General features: G+C 36.4%; 1 protein-coding gene across 1 annotated transcript; it reads right to left on the reverse strand.

Annotated features, from left to right (window-relative positions):
- Positions 1-2549: 2549 nt before the first annotated feature.
- Positions 2550-25041, reverse strand: CPNE3 (copine 3). The gene is made up of 16 exons (XM_058177254.1): positions 24890-25041; positions 21940-22071; positions 20422-20601; positions 19374-19448; positions 18703-18774; positions 17526-17609; positions 17103-17192; positions 14719-14817; positions 14029-14115; positions 13046-13105; positions 12354-12487; positions 9456-9510; positions 9129-9180; positions 8020-8153; positions 5605-5841; positions 2550-5130 (listed from the first exon to the last, which is right to left on the reverse strand). The coding sequence occupies exons 2-16, from the start codon at positions 22069-22071 to the stop codon at positions 4999-5001; spliced, it is 1623 nt and encodes a 540-aa protein (XP_058033237.1). The 5' UTR covers positions 24890-25041; the 3' UTR covers positions 2550-4998.
- Positions 25042-25163: the final 122 nt, after the last annotated feature.

The raw sequence follows: 25163 nt of genomic DNA on the forward strand, positions 1-25163 counted from the left end.
TTCTAACCCCACTCTGGGGCCAGCCAGAGGTCGTATTTGCCGGTTCTCCAAACTATTCAAAATTTCCGCTACCGGTTCTCCAGAACCTGCTGCATGGTTTAATAGAATAGAATAGAATTTTATTGGCCAAGTGTGATTGGACACACAAGGAATTTGTCTTGGTGCATATGCTCTCAGTGTACATAAAAGAAAAGATACGTTCATCAAGGTACAACATTTACAACACAATTGATGGGCAATATATCAATCAAAAACATCATTAAAAAAGGACAACAAAGAATGTTCTTTCTGCGCCAACTCAGTAAGCTCAAACTGCCCAAGGAGCTGCTGATCCAATTCTACAGAGGAATTATTGAGTCTGTCATTTGCACCTCTATAACTGTCTGGTTCGGTTCTGCAACCCAACAAGAAAAACACAGATTTCAGAGGATGATTAGAACTGCAGAAAAAATAACTGCTACCAACTTGCCTTCCATTGAGGACCTGTATACTGCACGAATCAAGAAGAGGGCCGTGAAAATATTTGCAGATCCCTCGCATCCTGGACATAAACTGTTTCAACTCCTACCCTCAAAACGACGCTATAGAGCACTGCACACCAGAACAACTAGACACAAGAACAGTTTTTTCCCGAAGGCCATCACTCTGCTAAACAAATAATTCCCTCAACACTGTCAGACTATTTACTGAATCTGCACTATTATTAATCGTTTCATAGTTCCCATCGCCAATCTCTTTCCACTTATGACTGTATGACTATAACTTGTTGCTGGCAATCCTTATGATTTATATTGATATATTGATCATCAATTGTGTTGTAAATGTTGTACCTTGATGAACGTATCTTTTCTTTTATGTACACTGAGAGCATATGCACCAAGACAAATTCCTTGTGTGTCCAATCACACTTGGCCAATAAAAAATTCTATTCTATTCTATTCTAATACTTATATAATATATCAATATAATACTATATTATATATTAATAATATAATACTATAAGTATTATATTGATATAATATATCAATATAATACTTATATCAATGGCTAATACTTGAAAAAATATTTGACTGGGAGCAGTCACTGAACAATGCAATATATGAAGCAACAGAAAAAGCTCTTCACTTCCTTGAAATTTTTCCTACTTGCCAGAAAAATGGCTTCGGATGTCTGCATAATCCTTGACGAGGAATAACTTGTGAATGAGAAATAATAATAGATTTCTTCACTGGACTGCCTCTGTTGTGGCCATCCATCATGTTCCACTGTTTCATTCATAACAATAAGCTTCCAGGTCAGCCCCTGCTATACTGAACTATTCTAAAGTCATTCTGATGTTTTATGACCCTTTTTTGTTCTAATGTTATCAGATTAGGGAGAGGATTGCAGGAGGCTTCCGTAGCCTTGAGACTTTGCATTCTTTATATAGTGCCTCTAAGGATTAAAAGGTCTGCAGCAGGTCTTAAACACAAAGGTGGTTGCTCCAGGGCCATTAGCAGAATAAACAATGACGGAATTGAGCCAAGAATAAAGAATGCAATTGTACATGGTGGCTGTTACTCCCAATAAAATACCTATATGAATCTTGATGGAACAGTTGCCTCCACCAAATGTCTTCTTTGTAGAATACTTAAAGAAACTGAAACAAAGACAAGTGTTATTCAACTCTGAAAGTAATGTGATGTGAATTGCTTACCTTAGGCTTTAGGTTACTATATGAACCTATTAGTGGCTCAGTGCCTAAGACGCTGAGCCTGTCGATCAAAAGGTTGGCAGTTCAGCGGTTCGAATCCCTAGTGCGGCGTAAACGGGTGAGCTCCCATTACTTGTCCCAGCTTCTGCCAACCTAGCAGTTCAAAAGCACATAAAAAAATGCAAGTAGAAAAATAGGGACCACCTTTGGTGGGAAGGTAACAGTGTTCGGTGCGCCTTTGGCATCGAGTCATGCCGGCCACATGACCACAGAGTCTTCAGACAGCGCTGGTTCTTCGGCTTTAAAATGGAGATGAGCACTGCCCCCTAGAGTCGGGAATGACTAGCACATATGTGCGAGAGGAAGCTTTACCTTTACCTTTACCTATCAACTCAACAATTATGAAGAGACTGGAAAACTATTTGTCTGAAATGATATAGGGTTTCCTGCTTGAGCTGGGGGTTGGGTTAGAAGACCTCCAAGGTCCCTTCCAATGCTGTTATTCTGTTAAATGATTTTTTTTCCAGCACAGTTTTAATTCTTCCCATAACTAAGTCTCCTGGGAAGCTATTCTCAGTCTGGTAACTTGAGGTAAGATGGGCAGCATATAAATTTTATATTAATATGATGAACAATTATTCTGGTCAAAGAATAAATTTGAGAATGTTTTGAAATTTGAGCTAAGTTTTGAAAAACATATGGGCAAAAGCATTTCTTCTCTTCTGTTACAATATGACCATTAGGTCAGCAAACACATTTTCCTGGAGGAAAAAGTTAAAAGACAAGAGAACTATTGGGATATAACAAATTTGGTTTATATGTCACTAAAATGTGCCACATCACATTCAAAGTCAGCTTCAACATCCATAGAAAAACAGCTTTATTCAGAAAATATGATAGTGCAAGCCATATATATGATATTGTATTTTCAAAGCAAAATACAAATTTATGATGAAAGTATCAAGTAGGAAAAATTAAAAAAAAACCATTGGTACAAATATGCCAATATCAAAATCTATCACAAGGTGGTGCTAGCAACTGGCTAGAAAAAGGATGCTGAAAACATACATAAGAAAAAGTATTACTTAAATAAAGCATTAAAAAGTTTTAATAAGCAAAAACTACATTCATATTTTTGCAGTTGCAGTTCTAATCATACTATTTTTTTTAAGAAATGCAGTACTTCTATGGATTTACGTATATAGTAGTAGGCTATGCTGTCATTTTTCAAGATAGGAACAGCTCAACACAGTAATTTTCAGAATACTGAGAACCTGTTGAATTTTGTGAGCAATGGCTGACACAGTGGGCAAGGCAATCACAAAATATCATGGTCCAAAAGGCAAACTTTTTTCAATTAAAAAAAATCCATTTAAAAAGTTGCATAGCTTGGCATATGCCATGGACTTAAGATCATATGTTGAAGGGAGTGAAAAACATGCAGGAAGTGGCCCCTATTTGAGATATTGCCATTTCCCTTTTGTTTTAAGTCAGAAAATACAGTATAAGGTAGTAACAAAGTGCAAAAATAAAATTTCGGTCATTCTTACAAGAGCTCATAACAAATATCTCAAGAGTTTACAAAGTATAGCTTTTGTATTCTAATTTTTTGATCCTGAAATACTTGGACTCCAACATGATAAACCTTTGATGCAAACTGGTCGCAATACAGTAAGTAATATTCACAAAGCATACCATTAGACAATACATTTTTAAACATTCCAGACATCGAGTTTGTTTCACCGAACCACTAGCAACAAATCCCTGATCTAAATAAATAGTCACCTATACATATGCACGAAACAAAGAAAAAAAATTTCCCAATAGGATACTAGAAGAAACCTGCTAAAGATTTTTTTTATTGCAGAATATTCCTAATAAAAATACCTTCAATTAGATGAATAGATGATATTCTAAATAGACGTCTACTTTTAAACATGACATTAGTTATGTTATAAGCTGCAGATATTTTCCATTTTAATATGATTTTAATGCAAAGCTTCAGGACAGAAGGCTGGTACTTTCACTTTCCCAGAAAAATGCATACCTATCAGCTTCTTTGCTATTAACACTGATTTCTCATTTTTGACTTTTGATACGGGCCTACATAATTTATGTTGTACAGTTAAGAATCCTTTTCAGACAGCTCAGTCCAATTTCATTTCATTTAGAGTATACACACAAAAGAACAGAACTGTGATGTGCACTTCCTTCTTACTGAACAAACAGCAAGAAAATACATCAGGATTATTGACCAGCATGTAGTTGGGATTTAGAAAAAAAAAATTGCTGAAAGCAGATAAACACAATCACAAACTGTCACTAAGGTAAAAATCCCCCAAACACTGAAAGAACATGCAGAATAAGATAATCTAAAACATTGGCATTGTGATAAAAAGAAAATTTACACTCTTTAGCTTTTCTAAATCAGCTGTGGGGAGCACTTCAGCTTATACTATTGAATGAAAGTGATAAAGCATCCTGGAACTAGCCACAGCCATAGAGAAACCTTTTATGAACTATTTAAAATAATACAGATTCTCTAGTACATAGAGATCTATATATATACAGCTATAAAACAGGTAAGCTTCCCCAGGTACACACACATATATAGCTTCTATGTCAATGTTCTTATTTTACACAATTATATATCTCAAAAATAAAACTGATTTGTGATAAAATAAGCAAGAAAAGCAATCCTAATCCTATTTATATCCTTTATGTGGACACAAAGACGAACACAAACTGTTGGCAACTATGTATCACAGTCAGATTCTAGCTTGGTTTAATACTACAAAGCAAGCTATAAATTATCATATAATTCCGTTCCAGTCTCCATATAATACTCAAAAGTTTTCAAATGTTTACCGTTTCATCAAATTGCAAATATTCAGAAATAGAAAGACAGACACCATGGAGGAGGAATGAAGAAAGATACTTAAAATATCCTGAATTTAGCACCCTGGTCTTAATGGTTCTGAAGTTTTGAAGAAAAAAAAAAAGACTGAATATTTGACATAGGGCATATGCAAGAATTAAGCACCCAAGGCAAGTTACACTATCATTTCAAAGTAACCCAAATGTTTCTACTGCTCTGGGATGTGCTGTATATATTGTTGGAGACCCTTGTAATCTCACTTGCAATAGGGTTAAACACAGAGCATCTTTGGCAACTCAGAACGAAAAAGGGAAAGGCTATCTTAACATGGCGCCTTTTCTGTAAAATGTATGAAAAAGCTTTTATTGTGCATCACAATCAAGGGACACCACAGACAGGCAGCACAAGAAACTTCCCACCGAGCGATTCATGCTTGCTTCTGCTCCTCTTGCTTGGCTGACGGCTTGTTTGGTGGCTGCAACTTGTACATGCTGAAGTAGCTCACCACTTGCTGTGGCACCTCTGCCAGGACACTTTGAGCAAGAGCTTCCTTGGGAGCCTAATTCAAAGGACAGAGACAGACGTAAAGCCAATTGATTCAATTCCTGCCCATCTAGGAAAATCTCAGGAGCACCTTTTTCAAAGGAAAGACTACTACCACAAACTGACTGGTCTGTTAAGGTTGTCTTTATGAGCCGCTGTGTCACGGTGGAGTTCTTCCTTTTACATCGGCTTCATAAAGCCAAAAATAACAGCAGAGCATTTTGGATTATTTGAAAATTAAACGAAAACATGATGTAAGATCTATAAAAATCATCACCGTGCATTGTTTGCAAGACATAACAAAACATTGAGCAATGTTAAGTTGCTTAATTAGTGGAATTTCTGTAAGATTGATAAAGCCAAACGTTTCCTGTAGCTGCTTTAAAGAGCTACAGAAAATTGCTATTGCATTCATCTCGTCACATGTTCTAAACACACCTTCCTAGGACTGAACCTGAACCAGTGCACATCTTTAAGAAAGAATACTTACATTGTGGAACTGTCTAAATGGCACAAACTGGACAATGTCTCGAAGAGCAGCCTCTCCTGAACGTGATCTCAAAGCTCCGCTGTCACTGTCCAGAAATTCCATGGCACTGAAATCAGCACCTCCAACACCAACAATAATGATGGACATGGGAAGCTTAGATGCATTGACAATAGCAGATCTGGTCTCGTCAAGGTCTGTTATCACCCCATCCGTGATTATCAGGAGTACAAAATATTGCTGTTGAACAAAAGGACTTTGTTAAAACTGAGGAAAATCTATTCCAAAGGTATATTTGGGATACCAATTGGGACTGGGATACCAATTTATAAGAATGACAGAAAGGAATAGTTCCAAAACAACACACTAAAAAAGGTCAATGCGATTTGATGTGTGTCTTAGGTTGTTATCTGGAGAGCAGTCCTTATACAAAGGCACAATTATTATCTCCAGATAAATTTCCAGAATAGTATTCTTTACTCTCCCACTGTACCTAACATACAGATCCGAAAAATCTCCTGTCTGGAGAATTAGTGCAGGGAAAGCGCCTCAGAGGGAGACCACAGCTGCGATATAAGGATATCTGCAAGAGGGACCTAAAGGCCCTGGGAATGGACATTAACAACTGGGAAACCTTGACTTCCGATTGTTCAGCTTGGAGGCTAAAGACGCAGGATGGCCTTCTCCAATTCGAAGAGACATTTGTTCAGCAGGCTGAGGCAAAGAGGCAGTCCCGGAACCAGCAAAATCTGGGGGCTGGGCAGGGGACAGAATGTATCTGCCCTCAAGTGTGGAAGGGATTGCCAGTCTTGAATTGGCCTTTTTAGCCACACTAGATGCTGTTTTAGGATCTCTTTCCAGAGCATGATACCATAGTCTTTCGAGACTGAAGGATGCCAATGAATGATGTACCTAACAATGATACTTAAGTTACAGGTCATCCTCAACTTAACAACAGTTCATTTAGTGATCATTCTAAGTTCCAACGTCACTGAAAAAAGTAACCTTTAACCATTTCTCACACTTACAGCTGTTGCAACATCCCCATGGTCACGTGATTAAAATTCGTGATTAAAATTGGCAACTGGTTCATATTTATGATGATTGCAGTGTCCCAGGGTCATGTAACCACCTTTTGCAACCTTCCGACAAGCAAAATTAATGGGGAAGACAGATTCACTTAACAACCATGTTACTAACGTAACAGCTGCAATGATTCACTTAGCTGTGACAAGCAAGGTCGTAAAATGGGGCACAGCTCACTTAACAGCTCAGCTGGCAACAGAAATTTTGGGCTCAATTTTGGGTTGCAAGTTGAGGACTTCTTGTACTTTGAACAGTGAAACATTCCATTAGCTTTTCTCCATCAAATCTTAAATCAACTTTTTACCCAACTAAATTGTATTCAATTTACTTTTATGTTGCTCACAACGAACACCAATACTCACTTCTATTTAATTAATTTCATTTTAGTTGCCAAAGACATATTTTTATACAGAACCATTTTTGCTTCTTTAGACATTCATTTCCCCACATCTATCCTCTCATGTAAGACTCCGGATACAGGAGCTTCTTGTTAATACCATGTTGAGGTTTAGAGCATTTTAAGGATATCACCCCATCTGAAAAATATAGGATCCACTAAGGCCAATTTACAACTCGGAAAAATGGCAAATATGAGGTGAAGAGGGTTCCAAAACATGCAGGGAGATAACTGCTATGTTCTATCACAAGAAAAGGAAACCTGGTTATATTTTTGTTTCTTAGTTTCTTGGCCTGACAAATGGTAATAAGCTCTTTCTACTTTTTTTTCATTCATGTATTGCTGCAATGAATTATTGTTGAAGGTATATATTCGTGCTTCAGGAATCTTATAAAAAGTCATAATTCATGTTCTGAGCTTATATTACCATTTTCTAAATAAGTAATGATAGAATTATTAGCAGGAAGCCATAAATGCCTGGATAATTAGAATCAGGCTGATATCTCAATTATGACTTCCAAGAAGCATAATTATTCAAATCAACAGTTACCAGCATTCACCCCAATGTGTAACAGATGTAAATTTGCTTTATGAAAACCAAATTGCTTTAAGAGCATCTCAGGGAAAAGAAATGGACAGGTACAGATATTTATGTTCTACACAAATGGCAGTTAGTATTACTCTTCATCATAAATAATTAATTTCCATTTGGCTTTTTTGCAACATTTTACTCTTAGTACAAAGTACTAAAAGGATTCTAACATGGTAGAGATGCTTGCCAAATGTAGTTGCTTATATGTATTTTAAAAAATTCAATTTGTTTGTTTATATTTTGTCATTACCACGAACTTTGGCTAATTCAGAAATTCATTCCACTACTCATTCTCTCATCAGTATCTTTTCACAACACTTAAGCATAGCAAAAAGATACTTACTGAGGCTGTTCTCTGTTGTGAAGCTGCAGCAGCAAATCTAGCTACATGATTGATGATTGGAGAGAAGTTGGTGGGCCCATACAATCTTATTTGAGGAAGGCAGACCCGGTATGCATCAACAATACCCTGGACACCTGCAGGGAATAAAAACATAATGAAGAAAATTTATCCATCATGGTCACCCTCCATTTTAGTTTATGAAGGTCTATATCGGGGGGGTTTCAAACTGGTGGCCCACGGGCCAGATACATCATGTGTAGGCCACGCCCACCCCAGCTACACGAAGGGGGAAAACTTCATGATCAGCATGTGATGCCACGAGTTTGACATCCATGGTCTATATGCTAAAGCTTCAATAAGCATTTCTATTGTAAATGGTCTATATTTAAGGCAGAAGGTCTACAAAGTTGCTTATCTCAAGCCTTAAGCAGACTAACTAGTCAAACAGTGAATGAAACTTAAATCCCAAGGACTTTTGAAGGCCACATGACTTTGGAGAAGAGCTGTCAGTATTTCCTGCAAAGGTGATTCTTTTCATATTGTTAAGTCCTGAAAGTACAGGAGCACGCAGAAAATTTCATCATGACCCAACATCAAAATACTTGTAGCAACACAGCTTCTTGTTCCAAAGAGAATTACCTGTAGTAAAATTTTAACAGTTCCACAAATGGCAATTCCTTTATGGAAAGAAATCATAAGAAACTCATATATTTTAGAACAGGGGTCTCCATCCTTGGCAACTTTAAGACTTATAGACTTCAACTCTGGGAGTTGAAGTCCACGAGTCTTAAAGTTGCCAAGGTTGGAGACCCCTGCTTTACAAGACCCTTTGTGGAACTTCATTAGAGTGTTATATTTTGTAAAAAAAAATTTAAAAACAAATAATTCCTTCCCATATTTTCAAAAAGTGTCTAACCTGTTGCTAATCTCTCTTCAGGCAGGGAATTTTGATCAGAAAGCTTTATTTTTATAACTGTCTCTGAATAATTATGCAAAATTAACAGTGTTAATTTTAGAATGTGCAATTACTGAGTCAAGTGTTGCTCTACTATTACATTCATTATACCTGGAAATGTCAGGATATACTTTTGTAGTATATTAAAACTTACCATTGCAGAAGGGACTTGATGGGTTGAAGTTCAACGGGAATTCATGAGACACCTGAAAATACAGAAAGGTACCCATTTTTTTTTCACCAAGTAGCTTTCCTCTAAATCAAACTTTTACAACTTTAACAGTTTTTAAGATTGATGGATGTCAACTCCCAGAATCTCCCAGCTGGTAGAATTCTGGGAATTGAGGTCCACCCATTTTAAAATAGTCAAGATGACAAACACTGCTCTAAATCTACATCATGTCACAATTTTTTAAATTTAATTAATGAACTTCAACAATATTCTAGAGTGTGAATTATCTTTCCAAAGCATTCTGCTTACCTGCCATGAAGGGGGGATCTGAGCACCAAACCCAAAAGCTGGAAACATCTTATCTCTGTGTAAGCAATTTAGAAAAACAATGGTAAGTAAATATTTAGTTGTGCATTCACTAGAATATATGTTCATGAACAGTACAGGCAGTCCTTGACTTACAACCATTCATTTCGTGACCATTCAAAATTACAACAGCACTGAAAAATGTGATTTATAACAATTTTTTACACTTATGACTGTTACAGCATCCTCAGGGTTCAACGTGATCAAAATTTGATCACTTGATAACTGGTGTGTATTAGGAGTCGTATGGTGGCCCAGAAGTGGAGCTGTTGCCTCACAATTAGGAGGCTGTGAGTTCGATCCTAAGCAGAGGCAGATATTTCTCTCTCTGGGCACACTGAGAATATATCTGCTGAACAAAACTCCGCATTGGCAACAGTAAGGGCATCTGGCCATTAAAACACTCTGCTAGCTCCATTCAGTTGCCCTGACTCCACCCTGCAAGGGATTACAGGGTGGTTAAATGAAGATAACAACTGCTGTATATTAATGATAGTTGCACTGTCCCAGGGTCATGCAATCATCATTTGTGACCTTCCCAGCCAGCTTCCAACAAGCAAAGTCAACTAGGAAAGCTTGAGCAGGTTAACAGCTGAATGATTCACTTAACAAATTCAGTGATTCACTTAACAACTGGGGCAAAAAAGATAACAAAATGAGGCAAAACTCATTTAGCAACTGCCTTGCTTAGCAAAGGAAATTTTGGACATAACTGTGGTCATAAACTGAGGAGTACAGTTCTTCTGCAGTTTCTGCTTACCTGAGAATGCGTAGTTTGGACCCACTACCAAATTATCTGAGAATAAGTTTAACTGAATCAGTGAGTGTTTATTCTAAGTAGGTATGTGCAAAATGACACAGAATCAAAAAAAGGAAGTCCATGGAAGGACAACTTTTCCCCCACCAATGCAAGCCATTCTCCAAACAGATTGTTCAGGATTGCCCCAGATTGAAGATTTTAGGATGTCCAAGTGAACAGAGAAGCAATATAAAAGGCTGAGAAAAGCCTTCCTTATTTACTCTTTTTTCTTACTTTATCTTAGGAACCAAGTGTGTTTTTTTTTCCAGTTGAATTCAACTCTACTCATTTCATATACCCGAAAAACGTATAGCCAAAGTATAGCCGAAAATTCATCATACTTTTAATCCATCCAATAACTGAAGTTAAATCATTATTGCAATAAAGCAAAAAGATCCAACATGATCTTCAGAGTGACACTGACGAGTGTTTCCTCCAATTTCTCAATGCTAACGAAGTGGTTTATCCAACTTTGGAAGGACAGAAAGCCTGCATCTGTGACTCATATCCCCTTCCAAATATCTGCTAAATTACTTCTGCATGGGTGGCAAAGCTAAGATTCTAATCTCCTCATACCGCTGAGGTATTGCATATTATTTGCAGCATCAATTCCAGCACAGGGTGGAGAATAAATAACCTAGTGGCACCAACATATACATATTGTACTGAATACTGCTAAGGCAGTCCTCTAATTAATGTTTCTCAACTTCAGCAACTTGTAGATGAATGGACTGGGGAATTCTGGGAGTTGGGAGTTCAGATATTTTAAAGTTACTGAATTTGAGACACTGATAAAACATTCAGATTTCACAACAGTTCTATGATTTATATACAAAGAAATGAAAAATCTATGAAATCCTAGTGCCATTACTTATCTGCAGATGAAGGATCTCTGGTGAAACTGTAACTATTGCCAAGTGACATAGTGGTTAGAATGCAGTATTGCAGGCTAGTTCTACTGACTGCCAGTTCGATCCCGACTGGCTCAAGGTTGACTCAGCCTTCCATTCTTCCGAGGTCGGTAAAATGATGACCCAGATTGCTGGGAGCAATATGCAGACTCTGTAAACTGCTTAGAGAGTGTTCTAAAGCAGTGGTATATAAATCTAAGTGCTATTGCTAGTGCTATTTCTTCAATATCCCTGCCCTAATATGCCTCCCTAATGTGACATTTGCATAGAAGATATACACTTTTTGAAGTGTATACAATTAGGCAAAACTGGAGATGTAAGCCTTCTGAAATCCCTTATTTCTTTGGGAGAAGAGGAAGTTGATTTGGAGTTCTGGTTCTGATTTCTAAATACTCAAACTGTGGGATTTTTTTTTTTAAAAAAAACTTTTGTTTCATCAGATCCAAGAATCATGCATACAGCATGGAGTTGCACATATGGTTCTGCAAGTGAACAGGAAGTACATATCTGCAACAGGAATCTGGCAGGGGAGTGCAAAGGATAGGAAAAATTGCAGAAGATACTGGAAAAAAATAGAAAAGCCAATTAAGTAGAAAGACAAAAAGATGGGATAGGTGGTTAATATTTCATAGAAGAAAGATGATTCAATAGTATCTAGATGGCATGATGAGTACACTGAAATAAATAGGATCCATTTGAATATGAGAATCCACTTTCAGAGTATTAGTGCCAGAATACAAGGAAGGAAACAATGAAAGTTTTAGAGGGAAGGCCGCTAAAGACTGGACAAAACTTCCTGGAACTAATTGCAGAACTTTTACAAGGGGGGCATTCATAATACAAAAGTTCAATTACCTCAGCAACTGTTGGAATGCCAATCCCCCACCCTTTTTTTATACTTTCTTTCACTGAGAAGATACATCAGTGAGAATGTTTAGTTTTAGCTTAGCCATACCATTTAATGTAAGTGTATGTTGAAAAGCCACTCTTATTGATATTACCAAGGTTGGGAAATTTTAAAAATATGCAAACAATTAATTAAAATATTTAAAATAAGCTTTGACTTATTGAAGAATCCAAGTACACTCATCATGTTCAACAGTTTAAGAACAATTCAATAAAAACACATACGCATCATAATCCTGAATGACCATTCCTACAGACCAAATGGCTGACAAGTATTCATTCACTCCATTGGGGCTGATGTAATGTAAAGAGTCTGAAGAACGAGGATCTCCATTAGACCCAGTAAAATCAATGCCAACCTATAATAATAAAAACATCAATAATATACAAACTTTACTTTGTTCCATATTACCTGTTGTAATACCAATCAACAGGACAAGCTAAGTTTGTATGGGAAAATGTGAAAGGTTTCCCCCCCACCCCCATGAAATTAACAGATTTTGTTTACACAAACTGCATGAAGATTAACAATTAGGGAAATGTTCCCAAATCCAGGAAAAAAAACCCCTTCCTTGTGAACCCAATTTCCAGTCACAGTTAATTCAAAAGAGGCTGCACTTCCTTGAGCTTCTTTAAAGGCAATTAAGATAAATACACAGACTTAGGAAGTTATAGAAACTGAATCCCAAAGCAATGCTGCAGGAAGCAATGTTTAAAAGCACACAGAGTAGCATTGAGCATAAGCCTCCTATGCCCCAGCAGAAAAATAGAACATCATGTCTCCTGTATCCTCTTCTGTAATGCCAGCACTTTTGTACTAATGGAATAGTTCTGGCATGGAAGCATGTATCCAGCCCTTCTTAAATGAATAGAACTTATTGCCAATACTTAAGACAGGGGAATTATAGATTACTTACAGTAAAATTCAGCTGGCATCCCCCCATGACGTAGTCAAGGAAAGTACATTCTGTGATGACCTAAAGAAAAGTCATGTAGTGATACATAAACCAAGGAATCAACTTTTTTTTTCACAATCTAGTTTTGTCCCAACAGGATTCCGGCAGGATTTTCTACGTCTAAACTGAGGGTGGGGATGGACTGTGAGATGGGAACAGCAGTGTCCTAGTTGCAGAAATTTAAGGATTGATTAAATGCAAAATCCAAGTAAGGTATTTGATGCTCAGTGCTGTATGGACCTGTTGCAGCAGGAGTGACTAAGGCACTGCAGAGTCTCAGTTTCCAAGGCCAAAGGCTGCTCTCAGAGCATGTGAGGGCGCAAACATAACATCTGCTGCCAACCATTTTAAACAGCTATTTGCGACAGCACAACCGTACTTTATGATCCCTCAAAAAAGACATTTGGTCCAAGGGGCTGCAGACAGGAACTTCAGAGCACCATTTTACCCCTTTGAAACAGAACAGCATTTTACAGTTATTGCACAACATTCACTAGCTTCAACTACCCTGTGTTTTTTTTCAAAAAAAAAAAAAGGAAAGTTGTGCAGTGGCTGAAGCAATGGTGTATTTGCAATCTTTCCTTTCTGCTAAACAAGGAAGAGCCAGTTCAATGGACCAGATTAGTGCCAAAGGCTGAATTCTGCATCAGAGAAACAACTCTTCCCACCTAAGTGATGTCAAGAGTAGTTATACGAAAGAAACAGGAGGAAAGACATTTTGTGCTCTTAAGCAGGATAAAAATCTAATACATGAATAAAATACTGCAAATTGTTAACCTCATAAAATTGCAGAAGCTGCATCAAAATGTTGGATTTAGTCACAGTGCAAGGAACAATGTTTTCTTCCAGTTCAACCATTAAATCAAATACTATCGTTGTATTTCCCTTACTGCAGTGGATATGTCCACATAAATATGGACCTAGTATATTTTGAAAGCACTGACCTCACAGTATTTAAAGCTCACAACCCCTGAGTTCTTGTAGCTTTTCTTTTTCTGCCTCTTCTTTTCATTGATGCATTCAAACTCAATCTACAGAAAAGAGTAAAAATGGCACATATTTAGACCGTGATCCCAAGTCTGCTTACTCGGAAACGTGCTCTCACATGCATGACTTTTGGCAACCTTTGTCCAAGTTCTGTTCGGATCTGGGTCTAATAAATCTACAACTGAACTTTGTATCATAAATCATGGATAGCATAGTTGTCAATTACTTATGCCTGACTGTGCGAGAAAGCTAATTGTTTGAATTTGAGGAAGGAAAGAAGCAAATCTGTGCAAAATTTTGTATTTACCGATTTTTAGACTGCTATTAAAATATTGCTGCTATTAATATTTTAGCATTATGCTCACACAAGACTATTAGAAGTAATAATAAACTTTTTGGAACTAGCAGTCTAGGGCTAAATGCCATAATTGCCCACAAGCCGGTGAGAAAAGGGAAGAGAAAGCAAGCAGATACTTTCATGCTGCATAGCAGTTTTCATTTTGTCCAATAAGGCATTTTGGATAACTTCCATTTATGGGCTCCCCTTTTGAATCAATCTATTTATTTTAGCAAAGCCCCAAGGACCAGCAGTGTTTGCTTCCACATTCATTTCAATTAACATGAGAAAGATGTATAAATAGACTAACTGGTGAATGTCGAGAGGCTTCCTTCAATTTAGACATTGTAGCTTGAAACGTCCCTATGAGATCATGCGATCCATCATTATCGTAGTCATAGCACTCAACCTAAAATGAAGCATACAGCATGAGTCTAGAATAATGTACATGGTATCATGATATCTAAAGAGTATCAAACTACGTTGCTGCTCAAACATAGTTATAAATTCAGTAACTGTGATAGCGTCAACTGTGTTTTTAAAAACAGTCCACCAAAACCTGAATGCAACAGTAGTAGTAATATACTACTAAATACGCCATTACACGTCTCATGTATTTGCACCTCTGCTTTAAAAATTAAGTTTTAAGGAAATTCAGTTGCTTAAATTTATCATTTTTGATGAGTTCACTGTTACTTCAAATCTAATATATAAACACTGCAATCCAGCACATATTCCAAAATATATATTTTTAATGTTCTTAAGATACATGCACAGACATTCCCTTTAATGCAAACATGCAGAGACTCCTATTACCAAAGATGATTTGTGGAAACAAATTTTGACATAATGAAAGCACACAGAATAAAGCTGAAGTCAGGGGTGGAAGACACTACAAGTACCATATTTCAACATGTATTTTATGGACATTCCTGAATTTAATGATTAACATAGTAATATGCAAATCATTAAGAGATATTCACCCAAAGTAATGTTTAATATAGGTCTTATAATATACTGAGAGTTATATTTCCCACCCATAATAGAGAAAAAAAAAGAATTCATGCTATTGCTTCAACACACAAAGAGACACACTTTGAAGATAACTAATGAGGTATTCAAGTGAGATGCTTCTGCATTATGATTGAATAGAGAAACAAACCATTTGAACACATAAAATGACAATACTGTCAGGAAGAAATAGAAAAGTTATTTTACTTACTACAATGAAATAGGCAGCTATGTAAGACACCGTGTGCATAAAGTATGAAAGCATTGTTCAGTTATTATAAGATCACACTTCCCTGTCTTGTTCATTATAACAGATTTTTAATTCCTGAAACTATCCAAGTTTTTCCATTTTCTCAGATGTACTTAATAAGGAAGTTTAGACTGCAAGCCTGATCACACATCAGATCAAACATTCACTACACTTGATTTTGCTCCATCAAAATGAGACTCGAATTAAATGGCTTATTGAATAGTGTTATTAATTATGCAAGAATGAAAATGGAAAAAGTATTTTCCTAAAGTGCAATCATGGCAGATAGGAAGGAAACTATTAAAATATGGCCTTTACTATTTTCATTATTTTTCCTTTCCTATGGAAATCCTTATGTCAAAATAGGGAGAAAGTGGAACATCATCATATGGATAAACAAAAAAGTATCAAAGCTAACAAGGCAAGATGAAACCATATTAATAAGCTGAAAAACTCCTTCTTGAATTCAAGGAAATAAAGATGTGAGTGAGCAGATGAGATGGTGTTCTTCTGTTGTGGAATTTGCAGCCAGGATTGCTACGTGATTCAGTATTGCTTCATACTTCCTCTTTTTAAAATAAAATAAAATAAAGGCTGTGAGGTATAAGAAGATGGGAGAGAACTTCTGGGAAACAAACTATGTGCATGTCACATTAAGCAGTCCTGGAGATAAGTTCACATGAAATACATTTTTGCAAACACTTTTAGAGAATGCAAGGTGTCTTTGCTTGTGGCTATCAGGGTAGTGTTTAAACACAGTGTTAAAGGGAAAAGAAGGTTTAAATTAATTATACAATTAAAGAAACAAGGTCTAAAGCCATTAGGGAGTAGAGCTATAAGCATAGGAGCAAGATTTGATACAAGATATGCAAAACTAGTTTTAAAAACAGTTTGTAAAACCCAGCCAGCTACTACTGATTTATCACGTTTTAGAAAAATGAATGGGTGAGGAACATGGTTTTAGATAAATTCAGTTACCGATGTATCACTAAAGAAGAACTAGACCATCTTTCTCCACCTTCCATATCTTGCTTCAGCTGAAGACTGGCCAACAGGCCTGCTGATTGGATGTTGGTAGGAGTTGTAGTCTAATACAGTTTAATACAAATAGATGCTGCCAAACTACGGAAATTCTTGAATAGGCAGCTTCTGTGTCAAACGAGGCACATTCTCCTGATCTATGATATTTTGATAATTGATTAGTTTGCTTGTTTTGACAATCAAATCATTCACTACCCACCAGTGTATTTTGCTGCCATATTTATGAATCTCTTTAATTTTCAGATTAGCATTAGCAAATCCTATTTAATGTACAAATTCATTCATACCTCAAAAAAGCTACAGAACAGAAATTTATGTTAAGGTTCTAAATTAAAACACCTTTGTTCAAAATACTTTCAAACTATAATACTTCTGCTTTCCTTCAATATTACCTTGATTGCTTTGTCCATGTCACCATAACACAAAGAGTTGAGAGAGATTTTGAATGGCCTCCAGACAGGATTCAAATTATTTTTAATAACCTATAAAAGTATGTTTTTGATATATTAGCAAGACTTCTGAATAAATCATTTTGGATAATACCTGCTGTTCAATTATTCCAACAACTAGTACAAATTTATCCAAGAATATAACAAATGTATCGCTGCATAAGAAAGTAGGTCTTTATTTCAATACTGACACTGTTCTATTAAGAAAAAAAAAATCTAATAAAAAACCCCTTCTTAAAACTTACAGCTGATTTTTTTTAAAGTGCTATGCATTCAGAATTTAGGTGCAAAATTTCAGAAATTGGAACTAAAGATGCTGAAATAAGCTGTGATATGAAATAACCAAACCCAGAAAATGACACTCACTTCCGTCCTATGCACCATCACCCATTTTCCTTCAGATGTTTGCTTGTGAAATTCCAAATAAGGATCTGATTTTCCAAACAAATCCTGGAATTAGAAATAAGCTACATGAATTGTATTCCAAATAATCCTTTGTGTTCTTTTGTGGTAATAGTCCTGTTGTCCAAAGCAATTCTGTTTATTCCCTCTCACTGATTGCTTTCCAAAGGGCTAAGTATAATTTCTTTGATAACAGACTTTCTTCAGGAAATGCATAACAATAAAACATTGTTCTCTAAAAGGGAACAATGGCAACAAACTAGGAAGCCACCACAAAAAAATCAGGTTAAACAAGGAATGAAAAATCAGTATAATACCAAGATGCTTGTTTAAAGTTCACTGTAAATATAACCATTCCTCTCTGAAACAGTTATTGCAATTTTTTACAATTTCAATGCACTAATCTCCCAGTTCATTCCCCAAAAATTGAGTATTTAAAAATTAATAACATTCCATCCTTAGAGCAATGCAGATGCAATAGTACTGCCATAATTAGATAAATAATTTGGGTTATAGAACTTCCTTCTCCAAAACACCCCCTATTTGAATCCCACTTATTTGTAAACTACAGTTCAGTCAATTAATTTTATGTATTCATTTATTTATTTAAAACATTTATACAACCACCATCTTTTAACCAACTGGCAGCTCCCAATCAAAAATTAAAACAGCATATAAAACCATATTAAAATTATAAAATCAAACATGATGATACATTAAAAATAACCTGGTGCCAAGTCAGACTTTCAATGTGCAGAATGCAATAATATCCCAGTGCTGGGGGAAAAGCCAGTTCTTCAAAGCTTTAATGAAGGCTAGGAGGGCAGGGGCAGAGTGTTCCACAGGGCAGGGGCTGCCATGGAAACGACATACATCCTAGCTCCCACCAGCTGGCAATATTTAAGACAAGGGACTAGGAGTGTGTCATCAGTTTGAACTAAGTTTACAATTTTGAGTAAAACTTGCCATAGTGTGACAGTCTGATTATAGTGATTTCTAAAACAGCAAGTTGTGCAGGAACATGTCAAGAGAAATACTGCTGTGGAGTGCCTATACATTTAGCTAACAATCACCTTTTTGATATCTAACCTTGGAAACAAATTTTAGGAATTAAGGTGGGAAAGTTTTCCAGTTATCTCACCTTATTGTCTAGTTTCCTCGCTTCAACTTCAAGTAGGACTACACGGTTGTCTTTTATTTCTTCTGCACTAATCTGAATAAACACAGACCAATTAAGACACTCCATTCTAATAAATTATGGCTATATTTTATTTTATGAATCAAACAAAACACAAATGGAAGATTCTGCGAAAAGTACATGTGACATTTCTATCAGTTTCAGAAGCAATAATAGTAATCTACCATGCAGTTGCAGGTACCTTTTAAATTTTTGCCCCGGCTTTACTCAATAAAATTCTGTCTTGCTTTCATCAGAATAAGAGACATATAAGGCATCCTATTTGGAACTATTTTTAAAAATGTTTTTAATTTTCAAAAGAATTTAGAAAATAACAAGATTACTATTTAAAAATGTAAACTCAAATCTGGTATGCAGATTTGTTTTTGAATTAAAAATAGTTTCCTATTTTTCAGACCACAAAAGAAAACGTTGAACAAATGAGGAAAACATAAACAATAAATAGTTTTTAAATTTATGGAAAAACACTTTACAAAACTTCAAACGCATATTTGCAGAAAAGTAAATCACACTATGACAGATCATTCATTTCTCTTGTTTATATTTATATACTGGAAGGAGGTGAAAAAGTGAAACTAAAAAATAATCAGAAAATTTCTGCTTTGTTTTCATACCGTAATTACACCTTTTCCTGCAGGTTTGCCATTCCTTAACAATAAAGGTCTGGTAAGTATCTTGCTAGAAACAATCTGTAAAATACAGAAATATTCAAGAAAAGAAAGCAATTTATTACAATTACTACCTCTAGTAACTGATGCAGTTGCAATTCAGTTGCAATTGTTTTATGAAGTAAAAAACTATAATCAAATCCATAATCGCCACCCCTGCCCATAAGCCACCTTATACCTTAGTTTTTGTTATACTTCAATTCTTATATTTAATTTAAATTAAAACTTAGTTTCCTAGTTTAGATGAAATAGAAATACTGCACCAAGGAAGATATGAGAGAAGCTACATACCCGAGGATAAAAAAAGAAAATCCTATCTGCCATACAGATCTTGTTTTAATAAATATTAGTATAAAAAGCCATGATTATTATAGCTCAACCAAAGTAGTCAAATGTCCCAATGATATCTTCACCCATACTAGTCACTCTTCCTCAGCCCTAGGAAGGAGGCATGTCAAGCCATTTCTGAAATCTTGTCAAGCAAACTGCAGGGATATCTTTAGGCAGCTGCTGGGAATCAAAACTGATTTGAAGGCCTATACATACGCACCCACACACACGTTAAATTAGAAAGGTTTTTAACTAGGCTGCTAGTTTCCCATTCTGTTTTGATTTTAAATATGGTTTAAAATCTTCAAATTGCTTTTAAAGAATATAGTTTATTGAAAAGATGAACAATAAGTAACAATTTCTTCCATTTTCACTGTGTGTGCAAGGACCATTAATTAATTTTAGCATAAATGGAATTTTAAGTCATGCCACTTGCTGGATCAAATTCAATGGTAAATGAACCAATTACAATTTCTAGAATGAAACCAATGGAAAGCACAAATTAACTGAAATTATGCAAAAATCTGTTGATCAGACAAGCTGGTTATACCAACAGAACGTCCCTTGTCAAAATAAAGGTATCTTGTCAATGTATTTTGGTCTTTTCCCCCCATGGCCAATGCTATTATAATTTAAGAAACATTTAGAACCTGTTTGCACATACCTGTCCCAGTGTGCATTCAAATTCTCCTAAGAAGTCATCATCATTCAGCTGAACAGTTGTATTGTCAATGTCAAAAACCCCAAATTTGAGTTTCTGAACTAGTTCAAAATAGTAATCAATCCGGAATTTCTTGGAAAATTTAGGGTTCAAACTGTTTTTGATCCTTTCTGTGCGATCAACCTGCAATACAGCACAGTGGTTCATCACACTTTTTTTTAACTTTTGTTTGATCATTCTGAAAAATGCACTCCTCCAGAAAATTAAAGAAAATATGGATAAATGTGCAATCCCATACCTATTTATATTAGCATGGAGGAAGGAGTAATAAATATATTTGCCTCCTTGAATTATTTATAAAGTAATAAAGCAGGGATCAAATAATAAATAAAATGAATAAAATGAAATGCATAAATTTCAGTAAGTATAAATAGATTTGTACAGGATTATGCTGAAACTTTTGTAAAGTATAAACAGTACATTTTAGGCATGAAGAAATCTTTTAAAAAATCTTTATAATGATAGAATGCTGACAGATTTTCCTTCGCAGATTGCTAAAACAGTTTACAAAAAGAAACCTTCAGTAATTGAATAAATGGAAGTTAATATAGTAACACTGTAATACAAATATAATTTTAGATTACATTATTAAATGCCAGTTCTGTTTATTTTGCCGAACTTACTTTCAAATAAATATGAAAGAAATGTTATTTTACCACTGTTTTTTCCTATTTTTCAGAATCATTTGAAATATTATGCAAAGCCTTTTAATGTAAAATGCAATTTTAGCAAAACCAGAAAATACGTACTTTTAAACTGATATTATTTTATTAATTCTTTGCCCAAGACACTGCAAAGCTATCAAGGAACACCTATACAATTACAAAAAGTCCTTGATTTATAACCATTCATTCAGAGCGGTTTGAAGTTATGGCAGTCACTCTGGCCCACTGTATGTTGTGCCTGATGACCACATAGCTTCCCAGTTGTAGTCATAGGTCAAGGACTATTTGTAATGGGACTTCCTTCATACTTCTCCTTTAACTATGTGTCATACACATTCCATCTCCCGAAAAGACACTGACTCTTCCGGAAAAGATTTGCAAGATACCTGGCAAAAGAACTACTATTCTGTTTTTGTGTCAGATTGTCAAAGTGGAATGCAATCCTATATGTGAACATTTAAACAGCAAAATGAATTTTCTAATAAAAGGAAAAAGAAACAGAGCTCTTCTTACATTGCTTGGATGTGTAGAAATTGCCATTTAAAATGATTAATGGTGCATTTTTGTTTAAAAACAAAGTAGTCCTCATACCTAAGGGCAAAGTCAAAAGAGGACTTCCTGAACTTGCCATTTCCCAATAACAAAGCAATCAGACTGTATTAATAGCAATAACAATAGCACTTATATACCACTTTACAGTACTTTCCAGCCCTCTCTAAGCAGTTTACAGAGTCAGCATACTGCCCCCATTCTGGGTCCTCATTTCACTGACCTCCCAATGGCCATTATAACATACCTCGTACCACTGCTGTCCACTTGTGTATTGAAGTAGCACACAAAGTGGGTCTGACTTGGAGCTAATATCTCTATCCAGGAGATTGTTACAAGAAACAGTCAACTCCACCTTAGTTACACACTGCGCTGCCATCTGCAACAAGATGAGAAAACCAATTATCATGTGTACCCTGCATATAGCAATAATCTGTTAGCTTATTTAGCATATTGTACCCATATAACTTTTGAAACTATATCCCTCCAGCTGTTACTGTACTTAATGTCACTTAATTTACCATGTATTTAGACTTTAATATCTGTCCCATGTTATCCACTGCTTTCTTATATTGTCTATATTTAGTCTTGCTTTCAATCAAGCACCTTGCACAAATATTGCACTTGTTGCTGGCAATCCTTATGATTTATATTGATATATTGATCATCAATTGTGTTGTAAATGTTGTACCTTGATGAACGTATCTTTTCTTTTATGTACACTGAGAGCATATGCACCAAGACAAATTCCTTGTGTGTCCAATCACACTTGGCCAATAAAATTCTATTCTATTCTATTCTATTAAGACAGATATGGATAATACATGAATTTTATATTTTCAGAAACAAGGGATCAATTGATATACACATATTACTTTAGATATAACTTGAAAAATCACATACTTTATGCAATGTAATCTAATTTTAGGAAAAAAAAGATTATAGAAAAAATGTAAGCTTTGTAACTGAGAGCCAATTTGGTGTAATGGTTATGGCGCTGGCCTAGAAACCAGGAGACTGAGTTTTAGTCCAGGTTTAGGCATGAAAGCTATGAGGGTGATAGTTTGGGCCAGTCATCCTCTCCTAGCCCAATTCACTTTGCAAGGTTGTAAAATAGGAGGAAGGACTATTATATATGTCTGCTACTCTGAGTTACTTCTAGACCAGGGCTGTCAAACTTCCAGCCCAAGGGCCAGATGCATCATGTGCTGGCCGTGCCCACACCCAGTTTAGCAAAGGGGAAAAAAAAGTCCTGATATGTCATGTGATGACACTGTGACAACGTTTGACACCCCTATTCTAGAGCAATAAAGAATGAACATCTGTATGAAGTACTGTAATAGGTAAATTTACATTTTTCACTTATAACTGCTATAAAGAAAATTGAAACCTGCTTCTGTCTATATTTTTTCTTTCCTTCTGGCACTTTTCTTTTTCTATTAGTTCTTGCTAGTTTATTTTTAAAAGCTTTTCTGAAGTTACACATATACATATCATGCAACCAGTAAACTAGTTAAAGAAACTGTAGGAAGTTAGTACCCACCAGTCTCCTAGAAAAATGAAATATTCTAGGAAATATTAAAAGGCAGAATATTTCCCTTAAAAGAGAAATAGAAATCTTAAGACAGAAACTCAGCCCCCACACTCTCAATAGCTCACAGCAGATGTCAGCACTTAAAAGATAAAGAGATAGCTAGGTGTATTCATAAGCAAATGCCCTCACCTAAGATCCAACAAAGGTAGGATTAGCCATCTACCCATCTAGCAACAGAACTCACTCCATAGCACTTGGGGAGATTATATCACCCAGCAAGATTCAACCAAGCTGAGGACTCAAAACAACCTACAAAGTTACCCCTGCATGGCCCCATGGGAGTTTGATAACCAATCAGAATACACGCTCAAATTCAAAGCCCAACAGAGGGTATATCTCTATCTCTCTGTTCTCAATTGGTGGTAAAGTGAGGACTCAGCAGCAGTATAGATGGGACCCATGAGAAACATTTTAAAACAGTAAATTACAAATATAAGATAATATCTGTAAGCATAATATCCTTTTCAGAAAAAAAATGCAACCTTGTACTTCTAAGAGAGCCAATCTGGTGTAGTGGTTAAGCCGTTAAGGAATCAAGGTAGAAACCCAGAGCTTTAGTCTTGCCCTAAGCAGCAAGCCAGCTGGCTGACTTTGGACCAGCTACTCCCTCTCAGCCCTAGGAAGTAGGCAATGGCAAACCACTTCCCAAATCTTGCTTAAAAAATTGCAGAGCCTTGTCCAGGCAGTCACCAGGAGTCAACACTGACTTGAAGGCACACGTGCACCCACAAACCTCTGAAGGAAAGAGAAGAGTAAATAGCCAAATAGGTTTTTGTTTCTAACAGTGGGGTCCAACCGAAATCAGCAGGATCTGCAGTGCTAAACCTTCTCCTTCTCACCCTTTCTCTTGGCACGGCCTGCACAGGTAAGGCTTTAAGTGGACCTAGGTCAGGGGTCTGCAAACTTGGCTCTTTTAAGACTTGTGGACTTTAACTCCCAGAGTTAAACTCTGGGAGTTGAAGTCCACAAGTCTTAAAAGAGCCAAGTTTGCAGACCCCTGACCTAGCGTATCATTCAGTGGTGGGATTCAAATAATTTAACAACCGGTTCACTCCCCAAATGATTTCTTCCAACAACCAGTTCATCAAGCTCCTCAGAAAGTTAACAATCGGTTCTCCCGAAGTGGTACTAACTGGATGAATCCCACCACTGGTATTTTTCATTGCCTTTGAGTCCTCAACACACCCAATATGTCCCAGGAGCCACACCTATTGGCAGCAGCTTCTTTTTCCAAAATTATCTACAACACAGATACCAATTCGCCCAAAAGTTTGTCTCCAGGCCTGTAACCAATGTATTACTGATATTAAGGATATCAGTATCCTACCACCAATGTATTACTGATATTAAGGATCAATAACAACCAACCTGTTTATATAAACTTTCTTTCTCTGCGGTTATTCTCCCACTCACCCAAACGAACCTTTTCTGTCTTTTTATCCTTCTGCCACCCCACTCCACCCTTCGGGCTCCTCTTTCTTCTACCTCGACTAGTGTTGCTTAAGCTGATGCCCTTCAAGGTCCACCATCCCCCGACCAGCCCGACCAAAAAGGATGCACTTAATTCGACCCATCTGGAAGGAATACTCGCCGCTGTACCGACCTCGAGAGATCACACCAGCCTCCGTAAGCAGCGATCCTTCCTCTCCGGCCTCGCCCAGTTTCTGTTCCACGAAGAAAGGCAATATAATACAACGCAATGCAAGCTGCAGCGGTAAGGCCGCTCAGGTATTTAAAGGGGCGGCGCTTCTGTGTCGTCGTCCCCCCCCCCCCGCGCCTTCCTCGCTGCCAATTGTGTAATCCAAGCAATTTTCCCCAACGTGGAAAGCCAGCCAGTTGTTGGCACCCAAAGGCGCATGCGCTCTGTTTTGCGTCAG

Source organism: Ahaetulla prasina, chromosome 3, assembly GCF_028640845.1.
Source record: "Ahaetulla prasina isolate Xishuangbanna chromosome 3, ASM2864084v1, whole genome shotgun sequence".
Taxonomy (NCBI): domain Eukaryota; kingdom Metazoa; phylum Chordata; class Lepidosauria; order Squamata; family Colubridae; genus Ahaetulla; species Ahaetulla prasina.

Bases quoted from the DNA above. Each gene is read 5' to 3' on its own strand.
- CPNE3 (XM_058177254.1), bottom strand. From the start codon at position 22,071: ATGGCAGCGCAGTGTGTAACTAAGGTGGAGTTGACTGTTTCTTGTAAC. The intron at 12,488-13,045 runs GTAAGTAATCTA...TTATTATTATAG, and splicing joins GATGCCAGCTGAATTTTACT to GTTGGCATTGATTTTACTGG. The intron at 8,154-9,128 runs GTAAGTTTTAAT...TATTCCCTGCAG, and splicing joins ATCAAGTCCCTTCTGCAATG to GTGTCCAGGGTATTGTTGAT.